The sequence below is a fragment of the Fusarium falciforme genome, chromosome 9, assembly GCF_026873545.1.
Source record: "Fusarium falciforme chromosome 9, complete sequence".
Classification (NCBI taxonomy): domain Eukaryota; kingdom Fungi; phylum Ascomycota; class Sordariomycetes; order Hypocreales; family Nectriaceae; genus Fusarium; species Fusarium falciforme.
In genome coordinates this window covers 2,958,861-2,974,021 of record NC_070552.1, presented here as the reverse complement: position 1 = coordinate 2,974,021, position 15,161 = coordinate 2,958,861, and the positions used below count along the sequence as shown (strand labels likewise).

The 15,161-nt window shown below is 54.0% G+C and overlaps 6 protein-coding genes across 6 annotated transcripts; 4 read left to right on the top strand and 2 right to left on the bottom strand.

Annotated features, from left to right (window-relative positions):
* Positions 1-574: 574 nt before the first annotated feature.
* NCS54_01181100 (TAFII28 domain-containing protein) lies at positions 575-1,593 on the top strand (the record flags this gene model as incomplete). Its single annotated transcript, XM_053157072.1, has 2 exons — positions 575-1,171; positions 1,225-1,593. 2 exons carry the CDS (start codon positions 575-577, stop codon positions 1,591-1,593), a joined length of 966 nt encoding a protein of 321 aa, XP_053013047.1.
* A 1,889-nt stretch (positions 1,594-3,482) lies between these two features.
* On the top strand, positions 3,483-4,533 carry NCS54_01181000 (Hypothetical protein; the record flags this gene model as incomplete). The annotated part of the gene is made up of 2 exons (XM_053157071.1): positions 3,483-3,497; positions 3,565-4,533. 2 exons carry the CDS (start codon positions 3,483-3,485, stop codon positions 4,531-4,533), a joined length of 984 nt encoding a protein of 327 aa, XP_053013046.1.
* A 2,629-nt stretch (positions 4,534-7,162) lies between these two features.
* NCS54_01180900 (NmrA domain-containing protein) lies at positions 7,163-8,083 on the bottom strand (the record flags this gene model as incomplete). Its single annotated transcript, XM_053157070.1, has 1 exon — positions 7,163-8,083. The coding sequence occupies one exon, from the start codon at positions 8,081-8,083 to the stop codon at positions 7,163-7,165; it is 921 nt and encodes a 306-aa protein (XP_053013045.1).
* Positions 8,084-9,628: 1,545 nt separating this feature from the next.
* On the top strand, positions 9,629-10,569 carry NCS54_01180800 (SurE domain-containing protein; the record flags this gene model as incomplete). The annotated part of the gene is made up of 2 exons (XM_053157069.1): positions 9,629-9,803; positions 9,851-10,569. The coding sequence occupies 2 exons, from the start codon at positions 9,629-9,631 to the stop codon at positions 10,567-10,569; spliced, it is 894 nt and encodes a 297-aa protein (XP_053013044.1).
* Positions 10,570-10,869: 300 nt separating this feature from the next.
* Positions 10,870-11,886, top strand: NCS54_01180700 (Hypothetical protein; the record flags this gene model as incomplete). Its single annotated transcript, XM_053157068.1, has 2 exons — positions 10,870-11,132; positions 11,223-11,886. The coding sequence occupies exons 1-2, from the start codon at positions 10,888-10,890 to the stop codon at positions 11,884-11,886; spliced, it is 909 nt and encodes a 302-aa protein (XP_053013043.1). The 5' UTR covers positions 10,870-10,887.
* Positions 11,887-12,007: 121 nt separating this feature from the next.
* NCS54_01180600 (Conserved oligomeric Golgi complex subunit 2) lies at positions 12,008-12,904 on the bottom strand (the record flags this gene model as incomplete). Its single annotated transcript, XM_053157067.1, has 1 exon — positions 12,008-12,904. The coding sequence occupies one exon, from the start codon at positions 12,902-12,904 to the stop codon at positions 12,008-12,010; it is 897 nt and encodes a 298-aa protein (XP_053013042.1).
* Positions 12,905-15,161: the final 2,257 nt, after the last annotated feature.

Here is a 15,161-nt window from a genome sequence, read left to right as displayed (position 1 = left end):
TCACGGGTTTGTAGAAAACTTTGTTGTTTACAATGAGCAAAGTATCTTCAAAGGCTTGTTGTATAAAACGAATATGGAATCAGCTTCTACAATCGCCAACAATTGATTTTATGCAGTAAAACAACCAACATATCTTCGTTTTCCCATGCTAGAAAACACTTCAACTCATGTCAACTACAATCCCCATCGTTAGCCCGCTTTGTCGTCAATTGCAAGCAATCCAATTGCTCAATCAGAAAAGAGCGGGGTTCTCCGGCACAGTCAGCAAAACGGAAGATGGAGCCGCACTCCGGTCATGTGCGACATCACGTGATCTCGCAGCAATCACGCTCCGAACATGGGAGAGGACGCGCAACGGATCCTCTTCCGTGTGTAGCATCTTCTTCTCGGCCTTGTATCCCGAAGCCGATATCGAAACTAATCCTCGCTCATCACTGTACATTCGACCGTCGGTTCCTCGCACTAGTCTGTTTCTCGCGATTCTTGTCGACTGCATACTCCATCCAATCGAAACATCAGCGCACCTGGCACGAAGCCCAGCCAGATCTCCATATCAGCCAAACTCGAATCAACCATGGCCTCTCCTCCCTACGCCTCCTCACCCTCAGCCATGTCACCTCCATACCCATCGCCAGCGCAAATCCCCAACAAGAAGCGCTCGTCAACCCTCGACGTAAACAACCCTTCAAAGCGCCGCAAGCCCTCGAACCTCTCGCAAACCTCCAACTCTGCAGCCGCAGTCAACCACCCTCTCCGCCAGACCTCTTTCCCCCCAGAGGCCCGATCCCCGTACCCTCGCTCCCCATCCGTCGACGCATCCTCACACGTGAGTGGAAGCGCAGTAAGCGTCACGGCCAGCGGCGCGCCAAAGAAGAAACGCGGCCGGAAAGCAAAGAACGCGAAGCAGGATGAGGCGCGTGAGCAGACACCCAGCCTCGTAGGAGGCCGCGCTCCTACAGCCGTCAGCGGACAGGGCGGAGATAAGGAAGACGACGACGAAGATGACGAAAAGGCAGAGATGGCGCTGGAGGATGTGGTTGCGAGGACACAGGAGCAGAAGCAGGAGGAGATTCGTCTACGTGCAATGCTTGTTGAGGCCTTCGACAGCCAGCAGTATAACCGATACGAGCTTTGGCGCGCAGCCAAGCTCGCCGACTCTGTCGTCAAACGAGTATGGCACACTCACAGCCTATGATCGCTGAATTCCTTTACTGACTACGGCAGGTGGTCAACGCGACCGTGTCGCAATCCGTTCCGCAAAACGTCAGCACAGCCGTCAAAGCCGTTGCCAAGCTCTTTGCCGGTGAGATCATCGAGGCCGCCCGCAACGTGCAGGCCGAGTGGATAGCAACAGGAGAGAAGCAGAGCGAGCTCCCAACACCGCCCCCCTCCAACAACGACGCAGCCGCCGAGGAAGAAGAGGCAGACCTGAAGCGCGGGCCCCTGCGTCCTGACCACCTGCGTGAGGCATGGCGTCGCTACAAGCTGTCGGGAGAGAGCCGTGGAGTGGGCGTGCAGCAGCTCTGGCATGCGCAACAGGCCGATGGTGTCGACCGCTTCTCGACACGCACGGGAAAGCGGCTCTTCAAGTGAGGCTGGCAAGGAGGGAGCCCATGCACGAGGCAAGCACGCCAAGACATGGCTAGACCCTGTCTTGGAAAGATGTGAACGTGGCAGGGCAGTTCTGGGCAGAGGTTGAAAGAAAGAAAGAAAAGGAGAAGATGAATGGTCCTTAAAGCGTAATATGATACCCTTAGCCAGATCGGGAAATATTGGCTCGATACCCTGCCAGACGAGATAATACCGAATCGGGCATGTTTTTTACTCTAAAAACTGAAATGTCTTGCATCCATCGCCAATGCCTGTCTGTGTCTGTGGTGTCACTTGTTGTAGGTGCCGTTATTCGGTGCCAGCGGGGAGTTTATCGGTACTTGTGAAAATCACATACAAATCTGGTATGGGCTTGCCATGTGGCAGAGCTGGCTAAATCGTCAAGCTGCCAATTAAACCCTCCCAATTTGCTCTTGTTTTTCAGTGTTGCAAACGGTCATCTAGGTACTCTCGTTGGTCGGTAAAAAACACCAAAGCGCGCGGATACGCGGGTCACAGGTGGTGGACTGATCTGATTCTTCTTGCTCAAGCCTCGGTGCCCTTTGTGGCATTGCGCAAGCAAGCTCCGGGGTTCTGCTTACTCTCACCTTGGCCTTGTTACACGAAACGCTCGTCTTGGCCCTCGCTGCCTGTCTCCTTGTGAGACGCTGCCAAGCGCAATCGCGGGGGCATATGGGAAACACGGCACACTAATCTCTCCGTACGACTTGCTCTATAGTCCCATGAGTTGGAGCCAAGCCTTGGCTGCTGAGGTCGAGACTCTGGACCTCGCTGAGTCGCTGCGCTGATAGTGGGTTCCTCCGTCCGCACAGGACCCAAGCAAGACCCAAGCAAGCCAGGAGTTGGTTGTAAGCAACCTCCCAGGGCTGCTGTCGCCTGTCACGGCTAACAACCAGGCAAGCAATCCTTGCTTGCCCTGCCTCAACAGCCAAGACTTTCTGTGGCATGCGTAGTCAGCCAGCTCAACTCACCAGACCTGCTCCAGCGAAAGGCGTCCCGTCAGTGACAACTCGCCGGCAAGCGAACCTTCGAGCAGGGTCTTGGCAAATGTTCCGGGTCCAGACTGTCTTTGGTCCCCGAGCTCACCGACCCCAGACAAGACAGGTCAGGCCAAATCCACCTGTCATCGTCTCTGCCCCAAGCACATTGGACCCAAACCACAAGACACTCATCGCCCTGGATAGTCGGCATCGCACCTCGACCGGATAGAAAGAGCCGAGAGGCTGGCTTGGCAGTCGGCTGGCCCGACAGACCGTGGCGCAGCAGTTGCCAGCCCAGCAATGCGCTGAAAAATATGGGGCGTCTGGGCGGCTGGGCATCCCACAACCAAAGGCCCAGAGACCCAGAGCCCAGAGAGACCGACCGTCCCCTGCAATAACTCGGGATTTCGCTATCATTTCAAGGGAGGCTAGGGCGCAAACCTCGACCAATGTCTCCACTGTCTGCTGTCTTGCTTGTCGTAACGTTGCTGTTCTCATGGGCGGCCGACTGTTCATGACAATGGCAAGAGTTTTCGAGACAGGTCCTGTTCCTGTGCTTCCGATAGTGACGGCGTCTCAAGGCCCCCCCCAGAGCCTTGGCGCCAAGGGCGTCTCGTTGAGCAATGCATGCTCGAAGTCGTGATAGGGTTGCCATGCTTGCATGTATGTTTAAAACCTCCCTGGCGCTAGCGTCTTTCGTCCGGCAGCTGGATCTGCACCTCCCAGGACATGGATCTCTGCCAAGAACTCGGAGCTCGGCCGTCAACGCGCGTCCTAGACTTGGCAGGTCAAAAGGTACATCAAGAAGAGCTCACATCTCATCCCGATTGTCCATGTCTTTTGCATCCGTCTCGTAGTGTAGACCTGGATCAATGAACCACATGTGCCGCCATGACGGGAGGAAAGGTGAGTCTTTGGTCTCGGGGAGCAAGTCTTCTGGCCTCGCCCATAACTCTGACTCGTTGCCCTGCAGAAGGAGGGTTCGAACAACCCATCCGCCATCCGTATTCGTGACAACCAGCGGCGCTCCCGTGCACGTCATAAGGAGTATGTCGAAGGCCTGCAGAAGAAGCTCCAAGACTATGAGCGTCAAGGAGTCGAGGCCACCCTTCAGATGCAGCAGGCCGCTCGCAATGTCGCCGTCGAGAACTCACGCTTGAGGATCCTGCTGGGTTACCACGGCGTCACCGCCGAAGATATCGACAAGTTCTTGCAGAGCTTCCCAGATCAACCCGCCACCGATGCCGCAAAGGCCACCCTATCACAGTCAGCCGCTGGTCAGCCGCCTGCCCTCGGCACAACGCCCAAGATGGCTCTTCAACCCCTGTCTCGACCGCCGTCAGCAGATCCCATCAGGTCAACATACATGGCTCCCCAAATCGCTGAAAAGAGCAGCACCCGCGAAGTCGTCGACGCAATCGTAGGAATCAGAAGGGACGGCAACAAATCGGGCTCATCCAGCTCCAGCGGGCCACCACTTTTACCCATCGAACGACAAACGCTCCTCCAACCTCGACCTCAACCACCAGCCTTACCAGTCTTGCCCGCCCTCGTCCTCGGACAGAGTAGGCCAGAACCTAACCCCCTCGATAAACTGTCAGTCCTCGCAAATGCGAGTGTTCAGCAAGAACCTGGTGCCAGCAAGCACCATCGTACCCATTCCCGCACAGATAGCCTCCTCGTCCCGAGTCCGCCGGTGGTGGGACAAAGCTCACCTACCTCTTCGCATACGACCCCTAGCCGATTGAGCTCGACATCTCCACGGAGCTACGAGTACGGCTCGAGATCACCGCTCGACCTTCCGGTTGGGACAGCACCCAGCTTCGTCACGGAAGTTCCGGGTCGCGGGGAATCTGACTCGACCCATCCGGCGCTGAGTGGTGACAAGGGCGTCGTCCAGAGGTCGCCGGTACTTCGTGTACACGATGAGAGGATCCCCTGACCAAAAAGGGTTGATACAAATAATACCATGTGGCGAGCAGCTTTGCCCGTATGTCTCGTGGTACGCACAGCCCCTGGATGCTCGGTTTCCAGGCCGATAATCTGACGTCGTCTAGACAAGCTTCGAAATCCACTAGATCCCAACGTTCGCCTCTCGACATCTCCTGTGGCCCTGCCACTCAGATCCATTGCCAAGACGATCTTCGAACGGCGTGGCGAATCCCAGATATCGTGCGAGCGTCGATGGTGGTCTCTTACACACTTGTGCAATCAACCAGTCCATAGTGCGCTCTTCGATCTGAAGTACCGGGGTGCTTGGCGTAACGACGAACCGTAGAAGTTTGATCCTCGGTGCTTCGGATGGGTGAGGAGGTCGATCAACTGGATTGACTGAGTTCAACCGAACGGTGTGGACAGAGGATTTATCGACCGCCGGCCAAGTCGAAGGGATGCCTGTCCCAATATTGAAACATCTTTAGCAGTGTCTAGGAAAAGTCCAGACCAGGAACTTGAGAGATTGAAAGTCAGCCTGATATAAGTCAGCTAGACCTCAAGGTCTTGGCGGGAGGCCGCCTGGCAAGCCAATGGGTCCGACGAGACGGGTTTTCGAAGGCGGCTGAAACCCTTGGTCCTGAGCGGGGATGCAGTGGGAATGCAAAGATAAGGCTTCTCCGAGGAACGTCTTGGGTGACCAACGACTCAACGCCAACGACGGAGTTGCAGTGGTTGAGAGAAGAAGGCGCGAGATTGGATAGAAAAGCTCTAGATGGATCAGCAAACGTATAGATCAAGCAAAATAAAGAATTTTGAACAAGGCAGAATATCCTGTGAGCTGAAATTTTCCGGCACAGATTAATATTCTCCCCTGACAAAAACTCGTGGCCCTCGAGTTGCTCGGACAGTTCGCTCATGTCGGGAAATCAGGGATCCATCATAGATCCACAACGGCGTCATACTGGCCCAGCCAACCGAAAGGTAAGCCCGGGATGACGTCCCGACGCCTGATGGTTCGTAACAACCTTGTGAGGTTTTGGTTCAGGTGGTGGTTGGTGTTTTTGGTGTCTGGCTGGTAGTTACGACTGAAGCTGCTCAGAGTAGAATGAACTGGGCGTCGGAGATAGATCTGGGATATCTCCATGTAGTTCGCTCGTAGATCATGGCCGGATCGGCGGGAAAGAAGAGATCAAGAAGAGCAGAGAGGCCAAAGAGGTTGAAGAGGAGAAGTTGGAAAAAGAAAGACAGGGAGGAAAGACGGGAGATAACAGGGTTGAAGCAAGAGCGGAAAGTGGGCACGCGACTGCAATGGCCCGAAGAGGAAGGAAAGGGGGATATTCAGGAGGAAGGAGCCAGCCAAGTTCCTTCCTTCTGCAAAGAGACCGAATCAGAAAGAGAAACGTACCGGTATGGCGTCCGCTGAACAATAAATCCAATGTTTCCAAGGCGCAGCAGCATCTCGTTTTGTTTTACGTACTGGCAACACAAAGAGCTTTGTCCAATCAGATAGTCCGAGTGACGGACAGCGCAATTCCCAGGGTACAAGCCTGAGATCGTTGGCCCCGGGGTGGAGTAGGGGAGCCTGATGGCACGTGCCCGTGGTTGATCGCTGACTGGCTAACTCGTTAAGCTTTGACATTAAGGTGTGGCTTCGGTCCATCGCGGCTCGCTTCCGGTACGTATTCTTCCATGGTTGCTTTCGCCAGTCGGGTAGGGGTATCCAGGACAGGGCATCAACGGCGGCCATGGAATGAGACGTCGTTTGGTTCGGGCTGTAGTTGGCCTGTAGACTTGGAGAATGACGGTAGAGGCTGATAAGATCTGCAGCATGGTTGGTAAGGTTCTGATTGTGCAGACGTTAGCAAACTGCAAGTTACGTACCTAGATCACTTACACCAATCCCTCAGCACCAGGCCATGGTCAACAGCTACGCAGACTCTCCAGGCCTCAGTTGGTGCGGCCTCGCGGGTCAAAAATTAGGGTCGCCGCCCAACATTTAAAGAAACGGTAGCCTAGGATGGCCGCGCGGCCTCGGCAATGGATTGGCCCGTAGTCGGTGGTGGCAGTGCACACCCGACTCGTCGTCATTCAAAAAGGGAGAAAATCTCGAGCTTGGCGCCAACAAGGTCTGCTGGGTCCCTCTTGCGTGTAAATGTGCTCAGTCCCGAGTATCAGATAAGGCATCTGTGGCGAAAGAGTCGAGCCAAGAGTCCTGGCCCTTGATACCGCCTCGATTAACTCTTGGATAGCTTCCGAGTGGGTTAGAAGACAAGGTTTACGAATATTGTGCTTGGCTCAGATGTGTTTATGACTTCATTCAGTCCTAAAAATGGAATATTTTTGGCCAAGGCACATTGCCAAGAAGACAGCCGGTCTAGTAGAGTCTCGTACTTCTTTCGGTGAGCCAGTTACAGTTTGCAGTTGCTCAGTCTATCACGAGGACTTGTCTAGACAAGTTTATAAGGCGATTCTGAGACAATCTCATCACGAGTGAGACATGTCATTATCAAGGATGATATATGAGAGGCCAAGACTTCCAGCTACCTATACTCAAAGTTTTAAGTTGATGATCAATATACCCCGGACAGCTTGGCACATCAAAGACTCTGGGCGCCCAGACATACCTGAGACTCATATTAGAGGGTTAGGTATTCCCTCAGAAACTCATCAAACCCTGTAGTCTTCACGCCCAGCTTCTCGTTATCCAATTCTCCAAGCGACCAGGTCCCGTCAACGGTGTGTAGTTGATAGAACCACCCGATATACGGCCAGTAGTTCCGTCTTGATCCTTGCCTCCTCGCCTCAAGAGCTCTTTCACGCAACTCGTCCACAGTTCCCTTCATGCGAATGTCCACTTTGCAGTTCCTAACCTTGCCGTATATCGTGGCTAGCTCCTTGAGTGTGCTACTTCCCGAACACACAGTCCAGTCGCCGCCCTGAGGCGCATCATCCCGTTCAACGATGGCGGTGGTGAACTCTGCAGCATCTCGCTCTGTAGTCCAATACCAGATCTCCTTGCCTGTCCCCCAAATCTCCATTGTCTTGCTGTCTGGGTCCCAACAACCATTGTGCGCTGGGCTAAAGTGGCCATGGCCAGGTGCCGAAAAGAGCACCTCAGCCAGCACTCCAGTGAAGATGTAAATCGGCTTCAGATTCGAAGACAAGTCCACGTGATTCCTGAAAGATATGAATGGATCATAACTTTCTTGAACACCAAGCTTCATGTTCCTCCAGTCATAACTCCAGCAGTGGGCAACGTATGTCCTGACGCCAGCTCGTTCAGCGGCGCGTAGGAGGAGGAGCTGGCCTTCAAGCTGCAATTGAGGGATACCCTGGTACGCGCAGATAACCACATCGACGCCCTTGCAGGCACGATCTAGAGCCGGAATGTCATAGTAAGCCTCGCTTTGGACGAAGCTTTCCAGCTTCTCTCGACGAGAGGGCTCAAGTTTGGACGGGTTGCGACCGAGAGCGCGGACTTGATGACCGTGAGAGTAAAGGCTATCAATGAGCTTTTGGCCGAGGTTTCCGGTTGCGCCAGCTATAAGAACGAGCATATTGAAGTTCTAATTGGAGGAATAAAGGATGGTGTTTCTGTATTGACTTTGTCCCAAGTCTCACAACTTATACCCCTGTCTTCGGGGCTCGGCAATTCCCTTCGCGACTACTTATCTCCGGCCAATCTGAAGAGACTGATCACCAACACTTATGCAGTCATCTCAGGGACAAGCGGTCAAGGATCGTGCTTATAGCGAAGAGGTTGATTAGTAAAGGTGCATATAATCCTTCGGATGATCGGCAAACGGCCGCCTCGAAAAGCAGCATAGGCCCCAGGTTCTGAAAACACACATGAGCCGGTAAACATAGCAGATTTTGTTTAACCAGGGAAATATGCAATCCTGGGTAGGCCGGCGCATGGCTGATATATTCAATGGACTTGACCTTCTTTAAAAATACTCCGTTATAGTTCTTGAACCATCCCAGTACTCAATTGACTTGACTATAGGGTATTGGCGTTATCACTTGCATTGTCTACTACCTTGTCTGCCTACTATTAGTCCTTGGTACACTGTTAGTAGCTCCTTTGTCTTTGTCCTATGATCATCGAGCCCTTTCCAATCTGTCACCAATAAATGGCGGTCCCTTCAACGACACTAACATTACTTATTAACACGCAGATGCTCACAACACCATCAGCTTGGCTCTATGTCACATCGAGTACATACCTAGAAGTAATACTCAGTCCAGCTAATCCAGTCCCCCCTCTTTTTCGTGTTAAACATGTGAAAGCTTCACTCATCGTCCGAGGTTCAGGGTAAGCGAGAACTCTATCATCGCCCTGGTTTTCCAAATTACCAATATGGTCACCTACGTAATAGAGCTATTGAGTATACTAAGCCGAGTTTCTACCTGTGACCGTACGACTATCGCCTCGTGGAAACGTAGCTCAGGGACGGAATCCGGTGGACCTGCCATATTGGAGAACCTCCGGGACAAACCCCGGCCTTTGCCCCACAACCACCGAAACGGCGCCGGCTCTTGCCCCGATTCCGGTAGTTGGCATAGCCAACCCCGGAAACCACTTCACCTTAATCGCGACCGAAACATCCCAAAAAGAAAACCTCTGCCGATGCATCATTCACCGAATCGGCTCGGCCCGTTATCCTGAAGCGAACAAACATGCCGCAGCTTCTCTGCAAGTCATAGGTTCCCGGGGTCACTCACCACTCGGCGGCCAACGTGCCTGAGGATGATGCTCCTGTTTTATCTTGATTAGGCCAATGGCATGGCACGTGGGGTGGTTGATGGCGCGGTGGGCATGACCTGGGGGTTTCATGGGGCCGGCTGACGAGGGGAGACTTAAACGCTGATTGGTGGCTTTTGTTTAGAGTGCCAGGACGATCCGCGAGGTATTGGTGCTCGGTAGAGGATAGAGTTAGATGAGTTCATGCAATGGCCGTATTATGTCGGAAGCTATATAGGTTTGGGTGTTGCATCATGTAGTATGAAAGCTTGTGTCTGCACCTCGTGTCTGAAGCTTATTTCGCCAGCTTACTTGGTTTCCCCTCGTTGTCCTTCTGCAACTGTCCAACTGCATCGTCATGAAGTCTCTCGTTTCGCTGGCTATTCTGCCTCTTGCTGCCCAGGCAGTGAGAATCGTTCAATCCAACGATGATGGCTGGGCAGAGTCGTACATCCGTACTTTCAACGATGCCCTGAACAAGTCCGGCTACGAGGTTGTTCTCTCGGCCCCAGCTGAGAACAAGTCGGGCAGCAGTAAGTTACATCGCAAACAGAGCTAACATGCACTAACACGTAGTCAGGCTCGCGCGACGAGAAGCCCAAGGATCGCAAGGAGGCATGCCAGTATAACAGCTGTCCCGCCAACAGCGGCCCTGTCGGCTCTGACCCCAAGCGTCCTGATCTCAACTGGGTCAACTCATTCCCTGTCACTTCCATCAAGTATGGTATCGACACCTTTGGCCCTGGTCTGTGGGATGGTGCTGCGCCCGAGCTGGCTGTTACTGGCCCCAACGTCGGTACCAACCTCTGGCTTCAGGTGCCCTTCTCTGGTACCGTCGGCGCTGCCTGCTATGCTGCCCACGATGCTGGCATCCCGGCGATCGCTTTCTCTGGGGCTTCCTCCGGCAACACTGCTTTCAACACGAGCCCTGTTCCCGCTCGCAGTCTTGTGTACGCTGAGCTGGCCACCAAGCTGGTCAAGAAGGTCGTGGACTCTGGAAAGCCCTACCTCCCCAAGGACGTCTTTCTCAACGTCAACTTCCCCAAGGTCGAGGGAAAGTGCACCGACGCATCCAAGTTCAAGTGGGTGTTGAGCCGCATCAATCCTGGTGTCTTCTCTAAGCCTGATACTGAGTGGTGCGGTGATGATCGCCTGCCCACCGAGACGGATGTTATTCTTGAGGATGGATGCTACATTTCTGTCAGCATTGGTGACGCCACTGACAAGACGACGGTGAACGATGAGCGACAGGATGTTGTGCTTGCGAAGCTCAGGGATATGCTCGTGTGCCTGCCTTAAGCAGAGAGTACGGTGCTGATATATTATTGAGGGGACGTGTAAATAGATGAAACGGGATGGATGTAATTATGTACATATACTTGAGACAGCCTGTCAAAGACTTCGGTCGCTTGATTCATTGAAATGTTGTCTCATAGCATGCATTCATTGTTAAGCTGTGCCCATCCCATGCTGCTGAACCTATCGAAGGAGGGACACCTTATCGATAAGAATTGGCGCCTAACTTTCCAGGCCCACCATCAAAGCCTGTGGCTCAACATCGACTTTTTGCGCGACCACCAATATCCAGCAGCCAGGAGCTTCAATTGCCCACACAGAATGGCGCCAATCGACCGCTGCTTGGCCTCCATGGCCAGGCTGTCCCTCCTCCAGACTCCTCGGCCCGCCATCCCCACGATACCCCGATTCCTCGCACCGGCCGCCGCCGCACAGCAGGTCCGTAATGCCTCGGTCGTCCGCATCAGAAAGACCACCAAGAAGAAGAGGCCGATTCCCAAGGATTTCAAGAGGCATAACCTTACCAAGAGGGACTTTCCGCAACATTCGCTATGTGAGGCTATGAGGTTAGTTGGGAGCAATGGGTGGAGGGGAAGACTGAGGATACTGGATCTCAGTCAAGGACAACCCCAATATCAGTGCTAACTCATATCCAGGGTCCTCCGAGCCGTCGAAGTCGGTCAACCCCCCGCTTCGGTCAAGTACGAGCTACACATCAACCTCAAGACAGCCCGAAACGGCCCCGTCATCAAGAACAGCGTCCGCCTCCCCCACCCCGTCCAGAGCGACTGGCAGATCGCCGTCGTGTGCCCCGAGGGCAGCGAGATCGCCCGCGAGGCCACCGCCGCCGGAGCCGTGGCTGTCGGCGAGGAGACACTCTTCGAGGCCATCCGTCAGGAGCAGATCAACTTTGACCGCCTCATCTGCCACGAGGCCAGTGAAAAGGCCCTCAACAAGGCCGGTCTCGGAAAGATTCTCGGTCCCAAGGGCCTCATGCCCAGCAAGCGAATGCGAACCATCGTCCCCGATGTTGTCAAGTCGATGCGAGACTCGGCTGGTGCGGCAGACTACCGTGAGAGGCAGGGTGTCATCCGCATGGCTATTGGCCAGCTGGGTTACACACCCGATCAGCTCAAGGCCAACATCAAGGTGCTGTTGACCAAGATCAAGGCCGAGTGCGCCGAGATCTCAGAGGAGGTGCACAAGGAGGTGCACGAGGTGATTCTCAGCACGACCAATGGGCCGGGTCTGAGCTTGAACGGAAAGCTGAAGGACGCAGAGGAGAAGATTACCCCCGAGGCCTTGTCGAGCATCATGTAAAGTATGCTAGCGAGGGGCTTGTATTATTGTATCATATGTCATATTACTGAATAGACGACCTCGTGAATGAAACAAAACGGCTTGACGTGGGTATCATTATTGGATTTTATGTGTGCTCCTCCTAACCGCCTCGAAGAGCCTTGATGGCATCTGCTTGTGCGCCCAGCACTCTGTATACAGCAAGATATTTCAGAACTCTGTCCTGACCACGCACGCCAGCCTTTTTGGCCTGCTTTAGTGCGTTGCCCAAGTCTAGTAGCAGAGTGTTCCGACAACGGGTCAAGCGCTCCTCCATCTTGATTACAAACGGCGTGTTCTGGTCTAGAGACTCAGTGAGCGTTGCGATGCGACTGCATTCTTGTGCTGAAGCAAGCAGTCTTGTTGGTGAGCTCCCAAGTGTCCCGTCCTCGTCCTCATCTTCCTCCTCGCTTTCGTCGTCTTCCCAATCTCGCTGGGCATTTGAAGCTGGCATGCTGTCCAGCGCAAGACGCTCTTCCAAAGATGTTAATCGTTCAGAGAGCTCTATCATCTTGCGACCTTGCTCGATGGCTGACCGTACGCCACGAAGTTCATCGTTGAGCGCATTGGTCTCTTCCTTTCGTGCTGATACACGGCCCTTAACCTCTTCCACCGCTCTTCGGAAACCTAGCAGTGAGACTTTGACATCTTCAACCTTGTCATCGCCGCCGCGAAGTTCGCTGCCAAGGGATAGAAAGGCCGTATAATTCGAGTTCACAAGCTCAAGGAGTTCTGAGCTGATGGCTGCGCTCCGATCGCGCAAGTCAGAGCGCAAATCCTCGAGGGTCTGATGTCGGTTCGGCAGTGCAGAGAGATATGCAGCTGGCTGAAAGTCCGGAGCAAGAAAGTCTGCGCGCGGAAGGGCTTCAGGGAACGGCAGGGGGGCGTCATCGTCGACGGAGGAGGAAGAGCCGGAGCCGGAGAGTGTGAAGGGAGCACGGGACGGGGTGGATATCCCGAGGCCCGAGAAAGAGGCGAGAGGGTCCGGCGCGGCGGCCATTGTAGGTGGTGGTGTGTCGTGGGTGTGCTCTGTAAGTTGTCTCCCACGATGCTGGAGCACTAGAGGTGAGGTGGCATGGATTGGTGGAGGAGCTTCGTGGCGGCATGAGCGTTATCGGCGGCGCTAACCGTGATTGGAAGGGTCCTACTGATTATCTTATCGATAAACCCCGGACTTGTGCCGTTGTGCTAACCTCTGCTGAGTCGAGACACCCACTCGGCACAAATTACACCTCGTGATGGTCCAGGGTGCAATGAACACTCTTGGCTCTTGAGCACCCTTGAATCATTGGTAGGTCCGTATACTCTGTGGAGGAGTTCGTGGGCTCGTACTCGTACGTCTTACACCCTGGCATGCGGTCAAGAAAAAATGAGACAGCACAATACAGATTTTAAGTCTCCAATGCTGATCGTCTGTGGAGGAACATAAACTGTTACAAGAGATGTCTTAATCCAAGGTATACTTTAGATATCTATTATTTACTATTTAATTACGCTTACTATACTTTTTAAATGTCTTAAAGGACGAACAGCTGATGCCTTATGCTGACGCCTTTTACCGTGCTGAATCCGGTGAGGCGATAATCAGCTCAATATGCCTCCTCTGTCAAGGCCACCTCACCTGAACATCATCTCCAATTCCGCGGGATGAACAGCGATACCTCAGCCTCTGATTGGTCCCGTCTACTGACTGTTGGTTGTGTCCAGGTGTGCTCCGTGCGAAAGCACGATTCGAGACAAAAGGCTTAGCTCGGTGGAGTTTGAAGCAGCTGAGGTGGCCTGGGCGGAATCCCACGCGCTTGGGGGGCGCGATAAGCGGAAGGAAAAAAAGGAATTGAGTCGGGGAGAAAAAGTCTCGAAGAAGCGGATACGCATTGGAGGAGCCGAACTTGAATCGGTTGCCGAGGATAAAGTCGGAGTGGGAAAAGGCGGGAGAGACGACACATTTCCTCTTTGGGAAGACAAGGAGATGCTACAGCGGTCGCTATTCGACAATCTTTGTTGGGAGGAAAAAGACGAGTTGCCTGCTTGCATGCCGGCTCGGTGTGCATCGGTGTCGACTGTAACCTCCCATGGCATCTCGTGAGATGTGCGTCTACTATGCCGAAAGGGTCTGATGGCGTCTCGTCTTTACCATGCCATGTGTGCATCAACGCATGTATGTGTGTGCTGCCTGTCAAAAACCCGAGCTAGATCATGGATCCCATCGCAACCAGTCGAATCTGTCACATCATCTTGCCCTGATCTCGTTGGCAGTTTGAAGACCTTGATGAGATGTCCAAGCTTGAGCGCCATAACGAACCAGTCCAACCCTCGTACTGCCGTGGGATATTTCCGTGGAGGCATCGCTCGGGGCATGGATCAACCTTGGTGCAGCTCGTACGACCGGCCTCTCAGAGTCCCGACAAAGGATATTCAGTCTCTGGGAAAAGACCTCCCGCGCGAGCGGGCCCGGTATTGTCTCTGACCCTTGGGAGAGCACAGGCCCAGAGTCCCTGCTCTGCAAACCACGCGGCCAGGATTTGCAAAGTGGGTGGTGGGAGCGAAGTCGGAGTTCCGAGAATCCTTGGGTTGCACGGCATTTTTTTGCTTCCCACGACACTCACAATCACAGGGTCAACGGATGTCGCTCAGATGGCCCGGGCGTGTTCCGAATAACGCCGGTGGCTTGCTCCAGGTGAGGCCTTGGATCAAGCTTATACCAGAAAGCTGAAAGGTGAAGGCTGAGAAGGGTCTGCTAGGTGGGGCTAAGCCGAGAATCGTGGGGATGTTGTTATCCCGAAGTTCCGCTCCAAAGACGTTGGACGTCAGAGGCACACCGACGGCAGCTCAAACTCGGGCCGGGGATACTGCTTTTCGATCGATCGTCCCTCACCAACAAAATACCGAAACTCTCCTAGTTGCACCAAGTAAAAAACCGCGGCTCAAAATGGACCATCTTGAGTCGTTGTTGGGGGTCACAAAGGATGATGGGTTGCAGAAGGTGGGGGCGCAGAAAAAAAGTCGAGACACAGCCAGCGATGGCGGAGCCGCCTGCGTATGACTGATTGAACGTCCCCATCGAAACCCCATCGCCCATCGACTCGATGCCTGACAGAGAGGCCTGGCCGGCAATCAGAGTGCGAGAAACCCGCTTTTGTGCTCCGTCGTAATTGCTGGTAAGCTCACAACTCGGCGGTTGAGTGGCTCGAGCTGGACCTGCCAAACCCGCACGGGCGGGTGCCTGGCGCGGTTTTCCTTGTGCCTGGCGCCGTGGG